The following is a 22,726-nucleotide window of genomic DNA, read 5'->3' as shown; positions in this document are numbered from 1 at the left end:
AGCTTCCTTTAGTGTACTTCTGGTACCCCTGCAGGAAAGGCTCTGCGGGAGCTGGGCCCTCTTCTGTGAATCACCATGGAAGTCCTCCTAGTCTTACACAAGCAGTGCTGCTAGAGATGGGAAATGAGTTCATCAGCATGGAAATAATGCAGCTGAAATGCCTCCCCTGCAAACTGGGGCCTGACGTAAGCGCAGTACTCTGGCCTCACCAAAAGGCCCTTCATCAGAGGAAGAAAATTATTTTGGGAAAGCCGTGATTCACTAAATGACCTGGGGAAAACCCCTTCCCGGTGGAAGAAGGTTTGTACGTATTTTTCAAGAAATAGGATTAACAGTGGGCATTTTGGAGAAAAAGGAGAAGAGTAAGTAAAATAACATTGTGTAATGTGTTTGATAACTTGATTTGTTTTTCTTCTTCATCTGTGCAGCCAAATATAACCAGTCTGACAACTTCTGGAGCACCCACGCAACCGCCCTCTTACAGAGCCAACTCTGTAGCTCATGGTGTCACGGCTGCCCTGTTATACGCGGGAGATGAGGCACCCACACCCTGGGGGAATCTGGAAGAGCTTTGCTTCCCCTCCTGAGCAAGGCCCCTGCGTGCATCCTCATTCACATCCCAGGCCACTTTGCAAATGTATGACTCCACTTGTAACCTGGGAGGCAAGGCAGTTGTGTGATGAGTTTGATGGAAAAATGTGAGGTATAGGCAGTCAGAAGAAAGATCTGCGCTCTAGGCCACGGGCAGGAATTTTCCATTTCTGCTGTCCTTCTAGGTTGGTGGTCTTGTCTCATCTTCCTGAATCTGGTTCCCCTCTGGAAAACCACAGGAGGGGAAATTGAGCTACCTTTGGTGGCAAGTCTCTGGAACAGTGGCAAGAGACAGGATTAAGCAAGCTTCCACTTACAGATGTGACAATGCAATATGTTTGGGGCCCACTTTTTGAACTGTAATCTCTGGTTTATGTCATCTGCTGACTTCAAATTTAACCTAGATCATGTGTAACCCAAGGTCCCAGTCACTGTAATGTGACAACCGGTTAACTTGCCCAGGGTGTCAGTTTTATTTTCTGAATGCTCAGATATCACATGGAACATTTTAAAGTGTGCTCAGAGCTATAAAAAGCTACGTACCTCTGAACAGCTATAGCCAGCTGGAACATGAATTGATTAGGGATGTTTCTTTAGTAGGTTATGTGGGAAGTAGGAAACTATTTGGCATAGATATACTGCTCTTAATTCTTAATGTGCAACAGGCCCATTATATTGGCCCAGCTTGTAATTTCCTTTTTTTCTTAATGATTACATTCAATCCCAATACAAGTGAGAAATCTAAGAACAGTTTCAATTTATTTTTTGAAAATATTCTTTCCTTTGTTCTTGTAGCCCAAGTCCTTCAAAGGGAGCTCCAACTACACGTGCACCTTGTGGTCTTAGTGTAGCTGAAAACATTTGTTTCAAATTTGTATTCACTTCAAATGCCAACTCCTAAGGATTTGTAACCTTGCCAGGTGCATTTTCATTTGGATACAGCTAATATACATCATTACTGACCACATCCTAGAGCAGGTAAGAGGGACTAAGAGCTTTCCTTCACAGAGGTAGTCATACCACATGGACTCAGAGTTGCCTAAGGACCAGCACTTCGGCTGCTGGTGTGCTGAAATCTCTGCCTGCCTTGTTGAGGAATCATATACTGGGGGGTTTTTTGTGTGGTCTTCCTGGCTTGTCAGTTGAGGAGAAACCTGTGAAGAGGGGAGGCAGTGAGTGAGATGCTGACTTGTAGCTTAGAAGAGACAGGATCCCAAATGCAAATTGTCACCCAGTGGGGGTAGGGTGTACAAGGATTCTGAGTTTTCAAGTCTCCACATGAGAATAGGGAGATCCTAGACTGACCTCTTTGCTAGCATTTGAGCTGCAGATACTCTTTAAATCAGCATGCTGCCCTTGAAACTCTGGCAGAGACAACCTGCAGCATTTCCCAGACAGACCTTGTAGCCTTTTCATTGCAAGGTGGTGTGGGGCTCTATCACTTGCCATGATGTTGATGAGGCAGCTAATTGATGTAAGGGGATATAGGATGTGGTGTTTCTCTTTGTAAGGAAAGGACTAGTTGATCAAAGGGAAAATGGGAAGGAAGGAGGCAAAGGAAACAGGGCAGTTTAATTCAAAGTGCCCACTTACACCATAAAAAGTAATCTCAGAGAAGAACTGAGACTTTTGAGAGCAGCCTCTCATTCCAGTAAAGCCTGTGCTGGATTTACTCAGGAGGCATTTCTAACCTCGAATCGCCTCACAGGGACAACTCACATACACAGGAAGCTATGAAGAGTTCAGTAGTAATTTAAACTACTCCAGCAGGGAGTGAAAACATTGCTCATATTTGGGGAGCAACTCCAATGGAAGGATCAATTCTAGAAATGGAGCTTCCTACTTAATCCCAAATAGGATGGCTAGAAACACGTAACTGAAAGCCTAGTGAATTGTGGTCCCGAGGACGAGACTGTGGCCCTCTCTAGCATGTCAGTTTGGAACACGACTCCTGGACCTATTGAGAATTAATACAAATCCTGGTTGGTTTTTGGGAGGTTTGGTGGTGTGTTTTCCCAGTTACTCCAAGCAGAAATATGTCTATTAGATGCAGAATTCAGAAAACCTTTTTGCAGAAAATAGTAATCCAAAATAGTACATGGCTGTCTTTCAACATCCAGTTGTCCATAGCAATCATTAACAATGCCCAAGAAGGAAATGCATTTAGGTGCAAAGACTGAAGATATCATTTATTCAAGGGTAGACACCTAATTAGTGTAAACTGGCAACTGTAATGACATTGCCTGACACCGGAACATCTTGATTTCTACTGCCTTATCCCCTCCTCCCCCAGGACCTAATGATATTCTAATTTCCTGGACTTCTGCAGAGCAGCAAAGAGAACGCATGCAATCCAAATTACCTCTGCACCAAACCTTTGATTTAGTTGCCCATAAAGCCACATTTTGCTTGGGAAAGTGGATGGTGAATATAGTACCATTCATTCATTCATTCAAATCACCATTCAGTTCAGGAGCAGGCTTTTGGCTGCTGCTGAACTCTGAAGCATTTGCTCCGGTTAGAATGGAAGACAGGGAGGGACTGAAGGAATGAAATACAAGAGGATCTGACAAAATCAGCTTAGCACTGGGTGGCTGCAGGGCAGTAGAGGATCAGCGTAAGCCTCTGAGACATGCCACAGGGAACGCGTGGCAGAAGGAAGTGACTGCCAGTTAGGCTGCCTATTAACCCAGGGGAACAATGCTCTACCTCTATTGAGTACATGGATTTTTCTGTGTGGTGTGTTGTTTTACCGTAGTACTCTAAAGATGCATTGATAGAGGCACTAACACACACATTGTTCGCTATCTTTAAGATTTTTTAAAAAAAGACATTGATTAAATAGACATCTGTGGTATACAGTGGGGAATTACAATGTACTTGAGTGGGAACGAATAAACCCAACCAACCCAGGGTTTTGTTTTCTTAAGCAGTCATGATCACCTCAGCACAATTGCCTCACTGTTTCCTTCCATCACAAAAATTACCTAGTCCTTCAGGCTGGTACAGATGATACTGCTTGACACACCCACAAAAGTCTTGTACAAAGCTGGAAAAACCCTTCTTCCTTCTTTAGTTTCCCCATATGCAAGAGGTTAAATAACTTGCACATTCTTACAAAATATAAAAATTAGTTTGGTTTAGCTCCAGCAGACTCATGAAAGACACATTACCTCTCACCTGAGGAAACAAGCAGAAGTGACATGTGCTCTTACTTTCCTGCTAGGGCCCTGAAACTCCTGCAAATAGGTCTTTCTATCTTCCTTTAGATTAAACCTTTAATATCATCCAATTCTTCAACATTTTTATTATGGTGCTAAATATTTTTAGGTCTTTAAAACTGTCTCCAAAGCTTTAATGTATTTATAGTTGACATTACATAAAATTAACATTGCACATTCAACCTCTTATTGTGTACATATCTTGTCTGAACTGCCTCCTTTGTAGGATTTACCATTCAAGGTGAAGACAGGATTATTTCTATGGTATTGTACACTAGATCAAATTTAAATCAAACAACTATTTATTTTAAAAAGGCACTCCCCTCCACTTAATTCTATTTTTTAAGTGACAATCAAATATAAGGATGAACCAGGAAGGCCAGCTTTTGCAGGAAGAAGCAGATTCCTGGAGCCAGTAAAACTGCTAGAATTATTTCACCATGCACAAATTTGATTTAAAAAACCCACCAAGTTTTGCATAAGCTCACTGTATGCAGAGCTCTGTGACACATTACACCTGGAAGTTACAGACAAGATCTTTGTAATGAATATTATGTAATAAGGAATAGCATTCCATTTCAGAAGACCTTCTGTTTTCAAAACTGCTGATTTAAAGTACCCTAACTGTAATCTTTGTCAGTAATGATAGTTACCAAAGAGCTAGCTGAGATTTTTGAAGTTGGCTCTGACAAGAAGGATTTGTTCAGCACATTAAAAAAAATCAAAAATGTAGCAAAGCTAAAATTAAACCAATTGGTCTCTTACTGAGAGGAAAAAAAGCTAACAGTAGCCATTTGCTTGTTATGGAACACAGCATTAGAAATACCAAACTCAAGAGGACTGAGCAGTCCTGTCCACAGGATTTTTACTGTGTAAAAATCAAGATCTTTTAGTTACTACACATTCAATTTTTAATACATTACCACTTGAAGCCTCACCTGTTTTATTCTAGGAATGCCTTGTGTTCATACATTCAGAATAATGGGATTTCGCAACACTATTGCAGACAATCCTTGCTCGTTCCTCTACGCAGCCTCCACCTCAGGGTTCATTAGCAATCTAAAGGCAAGGCACAGCTGCACACCTATGTAGAGATTGTTCCGTCCACCCAAACCTGTGAGAATGAATGCCACATGCAGGTGGTCAAATGGGACACGTGTTGGTATGTTACACAATTCCAACATGGGCCTTTTATAATCTAGCCACTCTTTACATTTGTTTTAGTGCCTAAGTTTATATTATCACTAACAGGTGGCTAAATATAGGCTAATCTTCTCTAGAAACTGCTAAAACATAGTACAGACTGGCATTCTAACTTGGCATTCTGAATTACAACCTTATGAGAAGTACACTCTACAAAAGAAGCCATCACAAGTCAGTCAGTGTTTAAGGAATTTTTATTAAACCAAGAATTTTATAATCCAAATTACGTTTCTTTGCTCAGCTATCAATTCTCACTGTCAACTAAAACAGTGGTGATATTCTGAGCTTTTCCACAGTAAAGAATTACAAAATTAAAGAAAGGAATGCTTTAAATTTTTGTACTGTGCTGAAAATTCTTTTCCCCCGGGTTTATAAAACATTAATTTGTGTTTTTTATTTTACTATTTTTTTTTTAATTTTAAATCAATAAGTAATCTAGGACTAGCATTTGTTTTGCTAGCCCCGGCGTTGCTCTGTACATAAGCTTCAAAGTTTCCTTTCCTTTTTTTATTTATTTTATATTTTGCAATGTTTTTCTCAATATTTAATAGTTTTTCCATGTTTAGATTTTTTTTTTCTTCGGTGAAGCGAAGTTCTAGATTGTAGTCCCGGATCTTTCTGCAAACAAAAAACAATGTTGTTAGATTTTAAAATGAAAGCAACCCCTTATGTTTTCTGACATGCTTTCTGCAACTGTAAGCTGAAAAGCACTTCAGGCTTTCACGGTATCAATCAGACCAAAGTTCTTTACAAGCAGAGTATCAGCAGTATCCCCCACTTTTTAGAGACATCGAAGTAAAGTACCCCAAATTTGTGAAACTTGGTAGGGCAAAACTGAGTCTAGAACCAAGCAGTACTCTGCACAGCACAGACTTGGACAACGGCTACACACACATTAATTTGTTACTGTAACTAACTTGACTGCAGGTCACCTCCACTCTTAAGGTCAGCATACCAAAGCTTATCAAATAACTACACTCGTAGTATTTCCAATTTCCATTTACTAAAGCATTATGGAACATACGGAGTCATGGTCTCAAAGTTTGGGCATCTTAGTTTAGGACAGACAACTTATTCAGCACTTATCTCTCCAGTGTGAAAGTGTCACTAACAAAAATATGGAAAAAGAAAGAAGTGTGGAAAAAACTGACTCAAATTCTGCCTCCAAAAGGAAAGTTGCAGAAATGGAAAGACCAAGAAAAAAGAAAATGTTAAGTGATCAAATGTTAAAGCAGGCATCTTCAACTGGGAGTTATAAATGTGGAAAGTAAGTTCATGGACAGGGAAAACCTAACTGGACCGAACATTGTCTCCTCTCAAAATTGTAAAGATAACACCTTTTGCCTCTTCCTGTCATGCAAAATTAAGATACTACTGCAGTACTTGGAGTACTGCATCCAGCTCTGGGGGCCCCAGTACAGGAGAGACATGGAGCTGTTGGAGAGAGTCCAGAGGAGGCCATGAAGCTGATCGGAGGGCTGGAGCACCTCTCCTGTGAGGACAGGCTGAGAGAGTTGGGGCTCTTCAGCCTGGAGAAGAGAAGGCTCCAGGGAGATCTAATTGCAGCTTTCCAGTACCTGAAGGGGGCCTACAGGAAAGATGGTGAGGGACTGTTTATCAGGGAGTGGAGTGACAGGACAAGGGGTAACGGGTTTAAGCTGAAGGAGGGTCAATTGAGATTAGATGTTAGAAAGAAATTCTTTACTGTTTGAGTGGTGAGGCACTGGATCAGGTTGCCCAGAGAGGTTGTGGAGGCCCCATCCCTGGAAGTGTTTAAGGCCAGGTTGGATGAGGCTTTGGGCAACGTGGTCTAGTGGAGGGTGTCCGTGCCTGCAGCAGGGGGGTTGGAACTAGATGATCTTTAAGGTCCCTTCCAACCCAAACCATTCTATGATTCTATGATACTAATCCCATAGAAGCCAATGAAGAAAACCTATTTTAACTGACATTAAATTCACCAAAATGTGAAGTCAAGACAATACATAGTTTAGTTTTTAATTACTGTATAATTGTAGATTTTGGCAAGTATATACAAATTATAGTGTAAATAAGCTATTTAATTGCCAAGAAAAAATAGGGTTGGAGTATCATTTTAAGCTCACTTCAGTTCCACAAGTTCTTTTTGAACAACAAACAGTATGAATAGTAGTGTTTGTAAGAACTGCCCATTTTTGCAAGCGTGCCTAGAACTAATTCCAGGTAAATAGGCTGTTAAAAACAATGCTTTAATTCCAGCTAAATATGCAACACAGTATCAGTAGCATTTGCTAACCAAGAGCTACAGAACTGGGCAACAGGCTTGGGCACATTTGTTTACAACTGTGACCATAGCTGCTGCTTTCTGTGGCTGCAGATGATGGAAAGCCTGGGAGCACGCTGCTTTTAAGGGTCATGGACTAAGGACTACTGCCCCAGTCAACCTATAAAACTACAGTGCTCGGAAAACTTACTTATTAAACACTTGGAACCCCAGTGGGATTATTAACTGCCTTTTGAGCAGCCTCTTTAGCTTGGTGGGCTTGTAGTACGGCTACAGCTTCATCAACCTGTTAAGTAAAAAAGAAAAATTAAGAAAGGGAAGCTTAGTGATTTCTGTATATTTAGGCTAATGAAATAGTTTAAGTTATACATACAAACAATGCCTGCATTGTTAAAAAGAAAAGGATAACATTACAGCTCCAGTTCACACTGAGGTAAGTCATTGCCACCCTCTGAAAGAGGGTATTAAACTTCTCAGCCCGGGCCACTGTTGCATTGCTGCTACCCCACTGTGCCAGCACAAACACCTGTTATATCAGTGTAGACTTAACTGCTGATAGAACTGGTGTAAGGCAAAAGTCCACCTACCTTCGAACGAAGAGACTCAGGAGACTCGAGCATGTGGAGGAGTTCAGAGTTGTCAATCTCCAACAACATACCAGTGATCTTACCCGCCAGAGTAGGGTGCATGCTTTGAATGAGAGGAAATAGACGTTCACCTAGAGAGAAACAAGTTAACCAGTGACAAATCTCATCTGACAAACACAGCCTAGATTTACAGGAAAAGGGAAACAAACACCTTGTTCTACTGCTGAAACCATTTATTCCACATTTTAAGATTGATTAAAGAGTTCTTTGACTGTCCTTCTGCTACAAGGCAGAGGGAGGTATCATGTACATACCTAACATCTGCTTTTGCTCTTGTGGAGGGGCAGAAGCCAACATGGAAGCAGTCAAGGGTTCCTGACCTTGCACATGGACAGCAGGCTGCAAATTAATTAACACAATTTCAAAATTCAATTCTAGCTCATAATTAAGTGCAGCTTCAAATATCCAATGTTGTACAACTCAGCATAAGCAATGCTACACTGTTAGAAACACGGAAGAAATTACAACTAAGTCAATTTAATCAAATAGTGCTGGTTAGAGCCGAGTGATGCTGGAGATTAGTATCAACCACTCCACTGTAGAGCCAACACAAGGAGAATTTAGGCTAAGGCATCAGGCAACTACAAATAAGAAGTAACACAGGATCACATCCTGCCCCAGGTGAACTTGAAATATACTTAAAACCCCAAGGCTCTAACTCTGCTGCCACAATGTAGAGCCTGAATTCCAGAATAACAAAGGCAACTCTGAATCATAAGCGCCCCCCTCCTTCCTCTGCAAAAACACCAGCTGAAGCACAGACTGGTTCCTAAAATTACATACCTGCTGCATAGCAACCTGAGGCTGTGTATTAAGATGTTGCTGAGGATTACGAACACCTGCAGCATATTTGTATTGTGGTACTGTGCGTACGGCCGGAGTAGCTGCAGTGGCTGCTGCTGCAGGACGTGGACCCATTGTTTGTGTTGATGTATTAGCTGAAAAAAATAACATAATTCCATATGTAATTGATTTGTATTTCGCCTACACTGTACAAGTTACAAAAAAACCCCCAGAACAGCCCAAATGGAATACCTAATTGAGGTATTGTATTATAGATTAATCTCAGCAGTGTTGTCAACTGTCACATCACTGGTCATATCTGAAGGTTCAAAGCTCGAAATTTACTGGATATTACTTTCCAGTCATTTCACTAATGAATTGCTTTTCTTACACGCTATTGAAAAAAGATCTATGAGAAAACATTCACTTTGGTTGTGTATTAATTTAATTTCATTCTAACCTCAAAGGACACTTGATTTCCTGAGCACATTACATCAACAGTCATCCTAAAAAAGATACTTTCATGAAGCAGGTAGCTAAAAAATACAACTGCCTAATACATTCTGAGAGAATTAAGACTCCATTACAATCAATTCTGGTTCACTCAGTGATGTGCAGATTCTGCATATGTGACACTGGCTCACAGTATTCCATAACAAAATAGTTAAGAGCTAAAATTCTATCGTCTCAGTATTTCTACATGCAACCTATTATTACAATTGCCACAACGTTTAAAAACAGCAGCAGCTCCCATACAGTATTATGAAAATGCACACTAAAGAAAGAAATGCTTCATGCTAAAGAAATGAGACTACAGCAGTTTTTTGCTGGGACAATATCTGAAGCAACTACTAGAAGCTTACTCATTTAGTAAGAGTCAGAAAAGGAGGGAAGTGTTACCACATGCGATGTTGAACTTCGGAATGCTTTCGAGAGATCATTCTGACTCAGTCCAATTAAAAAAAGAAGTCTAATACTTAAAGTTTGCATAAACGAAACTCACCAACACGTTGTGTTGACATGACTCGTGGAACTTGTGAAGAAGCTGGTCTCATGGTACTAAATGGTGGTCTGGGTGCTGCTGGGCGGATTGCACCAGGCATGTTTTGGAACGCTATGTTTTAGAGAAAATACATTAAGTTACATGCTGAAACACTCAATGGTGAAAAGAGTTCAGAAGTAATACCGCTAACAGGACAAAGAGAAGACTGATACTGTAATGTTGTGAGAAGGTTTTTAAAAAGTGCAAAGGTAAATGCTACGGAGTTTACTGCTATCACTGGGAAGAGGTAAAGAAGTGACTTACGATGAGGTCTGGCACCCTGAGCAGTCCAGCGAGGACTAGGTCTAGCAAGTTGAGCGAGTTGATTAGTAGGATAGTATGCAGCACGGTTCTGAGTCTGCCAAATATAAAACCAATGTGTAACTTATCTTTGAAGGGTAGGCTGAAGAGTCCATTGCCTTTCTGCTATGCAATTAGAATGCTGAAATTATGGGCACGTGCTAGCAGTTACATTTACTGTTAAATCTAAACAGATTTTATACACAGTACAAAGCAGTCACTCATCTCTCTACATACCTGTGGGATAGCTGCCATGAAGTAACCTGAAGGAGGTGCTGGTTGGTACGGGTTGATTACAGGATTAGGTACTGCTCTTACACTTGCCATTCGCTGCATATACTGGTTGGTGAGATGAGCTTGGCGCTCTTCTTTACGCTGGGCTAGAGCTACATATAATGGTTTAGTAGCCACAATTCTACCATTCATTTCTGTGACAGCTTTAGTGGCTTCTTCTGGTGATGAAAAGCATACAAAGCCAAATCCTTTGCTGCGGCCACCTTCCATCATGACCTGTCAGTACAAAACTCAGTTTCAAAACAAGAGAATGTATCTACTCAACTCGCATGAGTTTCTTTTTTCAGCTTACTAGCAGTGAGACCACGTTTGTTTTACTGAATTGATCTATAAAAAGGAATACAAATGCTTAATTAATAGCTGTTTACTGAATAGAGATGAAAATCTCAATGAAGTAATAATGAGGACACTATTACACTGAAAAGATGTCATTTTTCTCACATTAATATCAGTACTCAGTTTATTTCAAGAAAGGATGATCACCTGCATTTAACCTGAGATGTACAATAACCAAGAAAGCAGATGTCCATGTATACAGTATATAGCATACAGTAGCAGTGCTAAGTGACCAGGTCACATCTGTTAGTCAATGAAACAAATCACTGTCCCTTGGTGAAGAATCACTGTTCATTTTCAGAGAAAGCATGACTACAATCTATAAACTTTACCTTTGCACTAGTGATTGTACCAAATGGGGAGAATTCTTTTCGAAGACGCTCATCATCAATCCCATCATCAAGATTTTTCACATAAAGGTTTACACCCTGAAAAAAAAAGCTGAGTTATTTTTGAAAGCAAATGGTCTGTGTAAATCTAAAGATTATCATAGAATAGAGTTAGTCCTCTTGAATTAAAACTGAACCTGGTATCTGGTGATCCTGTCCTGCTTCATTTGTTCAAACTTGCGCTTCAGCTCTGTCTGTCTTTCCACCTTTTTCTGAGCCCGGCCAACGTAGATTTGTTTCCCATTGAGCTCTTTCCCATTCATCTCATCTACAGCCTTCATTAATAAACAAGAGGTTAGCAGTGCTTTGTATTCCAGTCAAAAAAAAGTAATCCAAATATAAAAAGTTACATTAGGAGTCCAGAAAAAGAGCCAACCCACCCAAACTATCACTAGCTTAAACAAAATACCCCAAGACTTCCCTGCTTAAAGTATAATGGAAATTGCTTTCTGAGTGTGCTTCTGCCCAGTTACAGAAAAGTCACAAGGGATGCAAAAAACTCTTCTTATATGAAGTTGGGGGAAAAAAAAAAGTCAAACAGTGAAGAACTATTCCCTCCAGCCCCATCTTGCTAAAGGCAGAGAAAAGAAAGCAAATTAAGCTGAAAAGCTCTAATTCACACACCCAACTTCTGTTTTTAAAAGTAACATCTGAAACTGTAGTATCTACAAGATTTTCTTATAGTATACATTAAGCTACAGCTGGCATATATGGCTTAAAAAAAATATTAATCTTCCATTAAGGAAATGAGAGTATGAAAATATGAACTTTTTGCTGTTACAAATAGTTTACAACTATTAAGATGTGAAAACTCTGGCACAGATTTATTCAATTAATTTAAAACAGCAGTCACAAGTTTACTGTATACCTTCATGATTAAAGCCATTAAACACATATTTACTAAGATACTAGAATTGTGCATTATTTAAAACACCCAACAGGTGATTCTGACTACTGTCAGAGAAACAATTCATCAATGAACGTATGCAAGACTGAACAATGTGGATGTAAGACAGACAGAGTATGTTCTCATCTCTTGCTTGTACACTCGCAGTACTGACAAATCAGTGAAATGCCTTTTGAAAAGCAAACTTCCTTTGTTGCCCTGATTTGTTCTGTGCCAAGTTTTTCTCCTGATGCTATGTCCCTACTGCCACAGTCAAACTGCCACATCAAAGCAACCAGCTGACAAAGAATTAAGTTATACAGCATACTGGTATGTTATAGACATATACACGAATTAAAAGGACCCTTCTTCCAAAGTTACTCTTCGGAGTAAAAGCAACATCACAGGGCTCTGACTATTATAGCTGTGCCAAACCTGCTCCATAAAACTAATAGCTTTCCTGCTGACTTTGCAATGGTGAAGTTTGAAAACACAATCCTTTCTGCCTTGCACAAATGTTTTGTGCAACCAAACTGGATCCAATGATTCATCTGGGTTTCACAGAGATGTAATAATTTACTATGCTTGTTATGTTGCCCAGCATGAGGGAGTCCAAAACTTAACAAGATCTTTAAGCCCAACTACAACACATTATTAAATTATTCAAGATTCCCCATTTCTACACTAGTTCAAGCTGTATCATAGTGTCTTTACTTAAAAGGCTCCTCAAATCAACTGACATTTGCTCCTAAGGAAGCATTCTAAATGACAGAAACTATGCTAAGTCATTTAAGAATCAGACACCTGTTTTTGCAGTGTCCTTGACCAATGAAAAACCCTTAATGAATTCACAAGATTTCAAATCACTCAATGAAACATATTTGGGTTTCAGTTATAGGATTCCTAAAATAAAGTCCAAAAGCTTACTTTTTGGGCATCTTCATGTCTTTCAAAACTAACGAAGCCAAAGCCTTTGGATTTTCCACTCTCATCGGTCATAACTTTCACACTTAGGGCAGGACCTAAAAAAGACAATGAAACACTTATGCTTCATACACAGAGTGTATTCTCTTCACATTTTGAACATCCTGTTTAGAAATTTTAATATTTAGTTTGTTTCACTTGTATTACAAAGGACTCCTGCGCCAATAGTAGTATCTACTAAACATATCTAGTAAATATCACCTATTAATATAAAATGACTAATTTGCCCTGAAGCTGAACTTCAGCCATTACAGCTGAAGTCTACCATGCTGACTTTCTTTCCTACTGTATTTTCTACCAAAATGGGGTAGGAATTTCACCTCAAAGTAAATGAAATTGGTTTTTTCATCAAAAATTATGACATTTAAAAAGCATTAGTGCTTTCATCCTTTGAAAGCCAGATAGGAGGCCTTTCTATTAGGCGTGTGCTTCACCACTTATGCCAGTGAAAGGCCATCCCAGTTCAGCAATTCCAAACCTTTGAAAAATCACAGTTCACAGACTCATTTGAGACAGATGTTAGCAGCTAAATTCGCTATCATTTCAACCACAGATACGTCAATGGTGGAAAGGAATTTCCTGTAAATGCTACTTAGGGCTGCTATAGAATAGCTCATACACAAGGCTTTGTCTTGCTTTACATGGTATCCACTGGAGAACAGCAAAAGCACAGAGGAAAGAAAATACAAAAAAACCTCCCACACCGAGGCTGAAAATAAAATAGATGTGTCCTATAAACCAGTGTAAGAATCTGTAACTGACTTAAGGAGTTTGCCATTTCCTATTTTGATGGTGACACATTATATGTATTACATCATGATTGTATGCTTGCCATAATTTTGCCCTGTGCATAACTGAGGATCAAGACAGAACCAAATAACTTGCCAATGGAAATGTTCCTTCTAATTTCATATTAGGTCAACCACAACACAACGGAATAATGAAAGCAGAGATACTCAGAGTAAAGACAAGTCTGCAGGTCAACAGAAGTAAACTAATTTGTCATGTATCCTGTAGTGAATACAGAACATTAATCTGTACTGAAACAGAAAACACTTCTATTTGCAACTTAAAAATTTGTGAAACCCATTCAAAAGACTATTTAGACACATTATTTTCAGATTATCCGAAATAATTCAGATGCAGGATTATACATGCTATTCTGCCTATTTAAAATTCTGCAGTCGATATTACTGCACTTTGAACCTGAAATTGAAATTAAGTACCAACTTTTCAGTACCTTTTTTAATTTTTTTTTTTAAATTAACATCAGCCAGCCAGCTGATTCCTTGTATTATAAGGCACTGTACAGGTAAGATACAAGTAGTAAGCTGAAGTTCATTCATGTTTATATAAACTTAAAGTTTAAGACATTACCAAACTTGCCAAAGAGTTCCTTAAGTCTCTCATCATCCATGTCTTCTCCAAAATTCTTGATGTAAACATTGGTGAATTCCTTTGCTCTGGCTCCAAGTTCTGCCTCACGTTCCTTGCGGGATTTAAACCTTCCAACAAATCTAGTTGCAGGAGAACAGAATAGTATAAAGTAAGTCTGTCAAGGTTTAAAAATTTACTTTAATCCTCTGGCATCATGTTTTATTCCTAACCAGTCTCACTGTTCATTATAAGTATGAAATTCTTCAGATATTTATGATAAAACTCCACCAGAAACACAATTTCACTATCCTTTGCTACATCAGTGTGCTTATCAGTTACTAGCATAACAAAGCTTTCAAGCCATTGCGAGATTGTTCACTCTTATAAAACAGCCTTTGACAACAAGAGCTGGACAGTAAGAAAGAGTATTAGGTAAAGCGGCTAAACAGAAATTCTAGATATCACCATAACCCCTCTACCATAGCCATAATAAAAATTTGGCAGCCTTAAAGCAGTTACCACTCTCCGATCCAGTTTTTAAGCAAGGGATATTTAACTAACCTTCCCTACTCCCTTACACACCTTTCCAGCCTATATCAAAGCAAGACTTGTCTGTGGTTCGGGTTTATTTATTGGTTTGTTTTGGGGTGGGGGTTTTTTTTGGTTTTTTTTAAATAGGCTTAGAGAAATAAATAGTTCAACTTGGTCTTTAATCAAATACCACTGCAACTTGGCTGGGAACACCAAAGGTCAGTTCATACCGTCAGAGAAAGAACAGAAGCTGAACACAACCAACGAACTGCTCTAGTACAGACATTACATGGCTAACAATTTCTGACTGTAGTAGACTTACGCTCTCAAATTTTATTGTATTGTCCAACTTTATAGTTGCAAATCTGACAAATCCAATAAAGTAGCATACAGTAAGTCAACATTTTCTTAAACTTTGACAACTTCATCGCATTTATAGTAACCGAGGATGGTAAGAATGGTAGTGCAATGTGTTCAGCAGATTTTGATAGTTTTTAATTCACTTTAAAAAGCCTAGCCTAAACAGAAATTCAAAGCAAAATTAACTCTCATGATGCATTTTACCAAACAAAGTTTACGTAAATCATGTGCTTTTATGACTACATGCTGACCCTTTTTTACTAATTTAAAAAGGTTGTATAAAGATGGAAGCTGAGTAAAAACATCACGGTCAAGCACAGAACAAGCAGGAAAACCAGAGTTTCAAAATGTATGTTCTCCCTGTATCTTCTCTCCTGGCTTGATCCATCCATCTCTACATGTAAAAATAATTCATGATGGTAAGCTGATGCTGATTTCTCTTACTCTTTTTCCAAACCCTCCCAAGTACAGAGCTATTCTTTTGCAACTATACCAAATACCATAATGATCCCTTAGGCATAGCTGTGCACACTCACCCCCTCAAGCCTATAACATTTTTTCCCTATAGAACCGTGATAATGTTTAAAACATTATGCTTCTGTAAGTTGTATTTTCTACTCCTATTTCCTAGATATGCCTCCTGACAGACATTTGTATAAAAACATTAGTGTAATCTGACTGCTACTCAGGACTGAGTAACTCTAGAGCTTCAAGTTTCATCCAAAAAATGGATAACGTACCTATCTCAACCCTTATAAGGGAAGTATTCTGAATCATACTGGATATATTGTATTTTCTCTCAGACCAGTAAGATCAGAAAACCAGAGAAGTTCCCAAATCCGCATTACAGCATTGGCTTGTAAGACAACTAATACAACAATTTTTTCCCTAGAGTCCATTATTAGCCTCTTCTGAACTTATTCTGCCTTTAGAATAGGCAGGTGATACAATTCATAGTATTCCTAGCACTAGAATTCTAAATCTTCTTTAAAATTAGGAAGTTTTAGAACAATCTGTCTTTTCTAGGTAAGCTTGAAGTATTTGTCCACTGTAAAATGAATTTCAGTCTGTTCGTCCCCAACTACGTATTTATGTACTTACACTTTGCGGTCATTAAGCAGCATACCATTCATTTTTTCAATAGCTCTTTCTGCAGCTTCTTGTGTCTCAAAATGTACAAATCCATAACCCTTGGACCCATTTTCATCACATACCACCTATTAAAGAAAAACTCTGTTGTAATACCCACGGAATGTTTCCAGCGTAAATCAAGGGGGGTTTATGTCAAACCATTAAATGCGCCAATGGTTTTCCACTAACCTTACAAGACAGGATGTTTCCAAAAGCAGAAAATGTGTCATACAAAGCTTTGTTATCAATTGATTTGTCCAAGTTTTTGATGAAGATGTTTCCAACACCGCTTTTGCGTAGAGACGGATCGCGCTGAGACCACATGATGCGCACTGGTTTGCCTTTAATGACATCAAAGTTCATGGTATCCAAAGCTCGTTCAGCTGGAAAAACATCATGGAATTAGTAGGAAATGCTAAAGTATCTTAATAAGCACACAAATAGCATTTGAAGTACAATTCTTCATAAAATTTTGACTATTAAGTCCAGCACCACCACCAAAATGCAAACCCAAACCTCCAGTGTGAATAAACACCACTCTGTTTGATGCAGGTAAAAACTGGCAAAAACTCCTCAGGAAAAGCTTTGCTCAGGAGACAGGAAGGAGCACAAGTCAGCTCAACAAGCTGTAGAAAACTCAGCAGCCTAAAGAATTGGGCCCTGCTATGAAAAGGTGGTACAGTGACAGGAGAAAATGTATTGAGTGATGGCAATTGCAACCTATTCCACAGGAGGAAAAGTTTTAACATTTGTGAAAATCAGCTGGCCACTCCCACATCACATAGATGTATATTGTATCGATAAAAATCCTTTCAGGAGTACAGATGTGCCTATATGAGACCTTAACATTAACATAAGAACTCTTAAATCACCAATACCCCTAAACTGACAAATTTCTTTGCTAGGTGGAGTTCAAGCCTGGTTCAGGCAGCTGTTCCACACAACTCCTTCTTTAGTGACCAAAAAGATTTGTGATGGACTTACGAACAAGGGACAGTTCAAAGAGATTTAAAACTAGCACTTAATTTTTAAAATCTGAAATTATATATATTAAAAGGTTATGATGAAATACATACAAGATCAAGGAAGGAGCGAGCATTAAAACAGCAAAATTAATTAACATAAACCAGGTTTGTTACTCCAATGGAGCAGTTTTTCCAGTAGAACTCTATAACTAACTTTTCAAAGCCTGAATTTAAGATTTCAGTGTATTTAGACAGGAAAGTATTGAGCCTTCTTCAGTTTTCGTATGTCCCTTCAAAGCAACAAAACATGTCTGTGATGTTTTAAGTCAACAAGGTATTTAAGCAAGAAAGAGCAAGAGTTCTCAAGTATGGCAGACATATTTTATCATCTCCTACATTCCCTCCTTTTCACCATTGTTCCTGTAGGTCTGAAAGAACACTGAAAAAAGTCCCAATGAATACCTGAAATCACACTCATTGGTACTAACTCACTTCACTGCAATTTGCATATAACAGAGCAATGCAATGTTAACAAGGCTGAAATCAATTTAGTATTACTTTAAAAACAGTAACCATGTCAGTTAATCGCTTTTCTTAAGAGGAGGACCAAAGGCCAGTCACATTATGAAAACCTTTATTTTATGTTTTCGTTCTTTAAGTGCTGCTTTTATCTTTAGCAATGTTGTTGGATATCATGGGCAAAGAAAATTTGCAATCAGCCTCTGGCTCAGCTGGCATGCCATAATTTACATCTTTTCTTGCCACGTTTTCGATTACAAGTGAATTTGAAGATTATATTCTCTGAAAGACATCTGTATAAGTTAATGAGACAGACATGTAACATTTTGTTGTAAAAAAATAATCTGTTGATTCTATTACCATATTCACATAAGAGCAGTAAGTCAACAACTGATTTAAACTGAAGCCACAAAAAATATAAACGTTGCCAGTCTTTTAAATAAGTTAACAAAGCTTTCACCAACTTCATATAAATTAACCAGGAGAGAAAAGACAACCTAGATACTGATAATGAGAAACAAAAAGCATTGCAAGGTTTTACATTACAAAAGAAAAGAAAAAAAAAGATAAAAAAAGATGGCCAAAGACATAAGAACTGTGGATATCAGACTGGCCACAGCAGAAACATCTAACTCTTCAGTATTACCCTGGAAGTCATTAGAATTATTACTGCCAGCACCAGCAAAAGTGCCAGCAACAAACAGTTCATTATTTCCAGAAGTAGCAACAGGGCTTCCTTTACTAGAAAAGAGGCTTTTCTAATTCATCCTAATTGCTTCTAGAATAATCCTGCCACTCCTCAAAAATGTGTGTTCCTGGGCACATTTCCCCAACATCTGACTCAAAGCGGGTCCATACCAGCCTTTGCAAACATTACCGCTCTCAACTAATGGTGAGCACCTATCTTAGACCAATGCAATTTCTCCAGAGACAAGGACAGCATGGAAACTCTCAGCAGCAGAACTACAAGAAATTTAAAAATTTCTGCTTAACACTATGTTGCCATTCCACAATAGGTTTTACATTACTAGAATACATCTGCAACCAGGTACAAGCTCCTCTCATTAAAATTCACAACTAGTAAAATTGGCTAACTTTCATTACATTTCAGTCATAAAAGGCTGCGCTAGTTTGCAGGAGGCAATTCCCATTCAGCAGTTAACTTGTTACCAAGTGGACACACCTACCCATGCTGTACTTTTGCTGATTCTGCTGGAGCTTTTACTGAATGAGTCACCAGTTCCCATTTTAGGCATGAGCAACTGGACAGTCCACTTTAGTAACAATTTCAAAATCACACAAAACACGCTCTTAATACTAAACTGTGCTAAATATACATAGCAATAGCTGTAAAATAATAAACCTCTGGAAACATAACCATTCAAAAAAATTTGAAAGAAGAGCAGTTTCAGATTACTCAAGAATATTTCTAGTTTAGTGATTAAACAAGATTGCCTGGGTTTTACTCCAGACTATGACTCAAATTCAGAAAAGTCACAATTATGAAATGTGTGCATACCTCACAAGTGTATCATCAGGCCTAATTAGTTTTTGGATGAGTTTTGAGATCCCTAGTTTATAGGCAGCTGGTAACGTCAAACACACCTTCAAAGCCATTTTTCAAAACCCGAGCTAGTTGTTACTAGCTGTTTAATAAGCATAGCCTGAGATGTAGCTAAGAATTAGGCTTAACCAAGAAAAGGCAGCTAGTTTGGAATCAAAATGAAACCAGTATTACTGTAAGAATAACCACTCATCCTCAGAGCTCCTATTTCAAGGTTCAGTAAATGGATAAAATGATCTGTAATAAAAAAAAAATCAGCAAATGCTTTCTAGGTATTTGTCAAGAACATCAAATTCTAAAAATGTTGCAAAAGTATAATCACACAATATCTTTTAACTATATTTTAAACCAGTGCTTCCAGAAAGGTGCCAGATGCAAGTTTGATACAGATGAGAAATACTTTTGGCTGAACTGGACTACGTGTTGAATAAAATACGTGTGCTTCCCAAAGTCTGAAAAATACTTACATCATTTGGAGTAACAGCATTTTTATAAAAGGCACATCCTCAAACTCTGAATGCAAGCACTGCTGTATTTGTTCCCACATTTGACAAATTACAAACTAAGTCACAAAACGCAGGGTTGAACAGGTTGCTCAACAGAGGACAATGATAAGGTCGGCCCTTACAGAATTCTGTCATTACTAACGAGGAGAAGCATCTGAATCACCTTCACTTCTGCCTTGACATTATCATATCACAGTACTGAACTGTACTGACCCCTTATTTTTCTTTTTGAGATTAAACTGTACCGTAGGTTTTTTCTCAAATGAAAGCAAAGTATGTTAAAAAAAGCATTCAAATAATCTCATTCTAAACAATGGCTGAATAAATTAAAAGCTCTCTGAAGTGAGAGAGCTGATAACAGGTGAAATATCTGCCTATTAAAAAGATGAGACAGTAACTTTTACTACTTACATAGAGATATCATCAGTACACCAAAGTCTGATCTGATAATGGCTATATACTAAAGCCAATTTTGAAAGCCAGTTAATCTAATTGCTTGAAAAGTTTGTAATTCAAATCTCTCACTTTCATATGCTTGAAAATAAAGCCATTGTAATAGAAAGCTGTTTATTTAAATGTACTTGAAATCAAATATGTTCGAGCTGACCGAATTATTTTTCTTTTAATTGGACTCCACAAAACTTAGAACCAGTCATGGTTTCTTTCATCAAAACACACTCCAAATGAACAAGCCAGTTTGCCAAACTCAGCACAAACGTGACCAGAACTACATGGAAAGTTTCTTTACTGATTTAACTTTAGAGAACTAGCAAGATGTCATGTAAAGCAAGTTTAGGAAACGCAACGTCGGAGAGTTCACTGCAAAGAGAAATGGATCAGAACACAGCTTGCCATATTGCTTGGAGGCCCAAGTAATTTCATCCCCTCCCTACACGTGACAGATCCGCCAGGGTGTTTTAACGTATTATGCTTTGGCCTGCGCTTTGACTGGACGTCCATGAAGCCACCAAACCATGCCGGTACGTCCTACTTCCTTCTTTTGGCCTCTTAATCACACATACACACCCAGCTCCTGCGTAGTTATTAAAAGGTGCTAATCACTATGCTGTTTTCTTCAAGCTAGCCTTCATCTCGGATTCCTGATGCAGCCGCGCACGGACGTGCCAGCCTGTGGAAAAGCCGCCTGCACGCACACCACACCACACCCCCCCCCAATCCATGCACACACCCTCCCCACGGCCGCCGGGAGCCGCAGCCGCTCGGGGCAGCTCCGCCAGGCCCCAAGCTTTCGGCGGGGGCGCCCGGGCCCTTCCCCGCCCGTTGCCGGGGCCCCGCGTCGGTTTTCGGTTCCAGGTGCGGGGCGCGGAAGCGCCTCCCCACCCCCCCCTCCCCGCCACGAGGCCGGGCGGCCCCAGGCCGCGTGTCAGCCAGCGGCGGCCCCGCCGCAAACTTCCCCCCGCGCGGCGCCAAGTTTGCCCGCGTCCCGGCAACACCGACACCGGCCCCGGGAGCGACCGGGCGGGGAAAATGGATGCGGGGCGGCGGCCGGGAGGGTTGGGGGGGGCCGGAGGGAGAGGGGGGGCGGCCGCGCCGAGCCCTGGTGGGGGCGGGGGAGAAACATGGCTCCTCCGCCGGCGGCCGCCCCGACTCTCCCCTCAGGCCGCCTCGCCCGCCGACCCCCCCCGCTCCCTCCACCGCGGCCCGGTCCCCGGCCACTCACCGTCGGCGGGTTGCTGGAAGTTGACATAGGCGTAGCCGAGCGACCGGCGGGTGATCATGTCCCTGCAGACGCGGATGGAAAGGATGGGCCCGGCAGGGCTGAACTTCTCGTAGAGCATGGCCTCCGTCACGTCGGGGTGCAGGTCCCCCACGTAGAGGGAGGCCATGGGGTAGCTGGGGGCGCTGGGGTTCATCCTGCCGCCGTCTCCCGGCGCGGGAGGGCAAGGGGGGGGCGCTGACGAGGCGAGGAGGCCGCGGCGGCCCGGCGGTCCGTGAGGGCAGGGGCCGGCAGTAGCGGCGCGGGGGGAAGGGGCGCTCCGGAGGCGGATTCGAAACTTAACGGCTGCAGGAAGCGGATGCGCGGCGGCGGCGGCGGGTGGAAGGGGCGGGGGGGTTCTGGCTCACTCCGTGCCGGGCCTGGCGAAGGTGGCGGCGTCGGCTACTGCTGGCCTCGGCGGGGGTCGGGCTCGCTCTGTGTCTCCTCTCGGCTGCGCCGGGTCCGGGGGCTTCGCTTCACCGGGTTATTTTATATCAAACCGGCCGGTTGCTGAAGGTTGACGGGAGATGGAAGGGGGAAGGATTATTTTTTTTTAAAAGGTTTTTTAGGATTTTTGGATTTTTTTTGGCTTTTTTAGTATTTTTAGTAACAAATGGTGCGGCGGGGCCGGGCCGGCGTGTCCGGGTGTCCGGAGCACACGCACTGCGCACACAGCTCCGACGGCGGCCGGGGGACAAGGGGGAGGCCACCGCCCCGGCCGCGCACTATATATACCCGCCCCGCCCCCACCCGCCCCCACCGCACCGCACGCCACGCACCGACAGCGCGCACCGCGCAGGCGCCGCCGCGGGGGAAGGCGGAGAGACGCGCAGCGCCGGCGCCCGGCCGGGGGGACGGCAGCTCTGGCGCATGCGCCGCGGCTGCTGGGGGGGAAACGGCCGGGATGGAACGCGCCTGCGCCTCGTGACGTCACCGGGGCGGTGGGGGCTCGGCGCCAGGGCGCATGCGCGTACGTGAGAGCACATGTTCGGGGCGACGGGGTGCCGGCTGAACCGCAGGGCGCGTGCGCCCTGAGCGGATCAACAGCGAGCGGGGTGGCGGCGGGAGGGGTTAGCGGCCGTGCGCGTGCGCCGCGCCCCGCCTTGCCTTGCCTTGCGCG

At 41.2% G+C, this 22,726-nt stretch overlaps 1 protein-coding gene across 2 annotated transcripts; it reads right to left on the bottom strand.

Moving 5' to 3' along the window:
- Positions 1-5,191: 5,191 nt before the first annotated feature.
- Positions 5,192-22,353, bottom strand: PABPC1 (poly(A) binding protein cytoplasmic 1). Of its 2 annotated transcripts, none has more exons than XM_054814622.1 (15): positions 21,571-22,353; positions 16,525-16,718; positions 16,306-16,421; positions 14,314-14,453; positions 12,880-12,974; positions 11,204-11,341; positions 11,010-11,105; positions 10,285-10,557; positions 10,012-10,105; positions 9,709-9,819; positions 8,706-8,860; positions 8,177-8,261; positions 7,863-7,993; positions 7,466-7,561; positions 5,192-5,633 (listed from the first exon to the last, which is right to left on the bottom strand). In XM_054814622.1, exons 1-14 carry the CDS (start codon positions 21,761-21,763, stop codon positions 7,469-7,471), a joined length of 1,914 nt encoding a protein of 637 aa, XP_054670597.1. In that variant the 5' UTR covers positions 21,764-22,353; the 3' UTR covers positions 5,192-5,633; positions 7,466-7,468. The 2 variants fall into 2 exon arrangements, with proteins under 2 accessions (XP_054670597.1, XP_054670598.1); XM_054814623.1 differs by having other exon boundaries at positions 14,323-14,453; positions 21,571-22,317.
- Between the last annotated feature and the right edge of the window lie 373 nt (positions 22,354-22,726).

The sequence above is a fragment of the Grus americana genome, chromosome 2 (assembly GCF_028858705.1).
Source record: "Grus americana isolate bGruAme1 chromosome 2, bGruAme1.mat, whole genome shotgun sequence".
Taxonomy (NCBI): Eukaryota; Metazoa; Chordata; class Aves; order Gruiformes; family Gruidae; genus Grus; species Grus americana.
The sequence above is the reverse complement of the archived record's forward strand: the minus strand, read 5'-3'. Positions and strand labels throughout refer to the sequence as shown.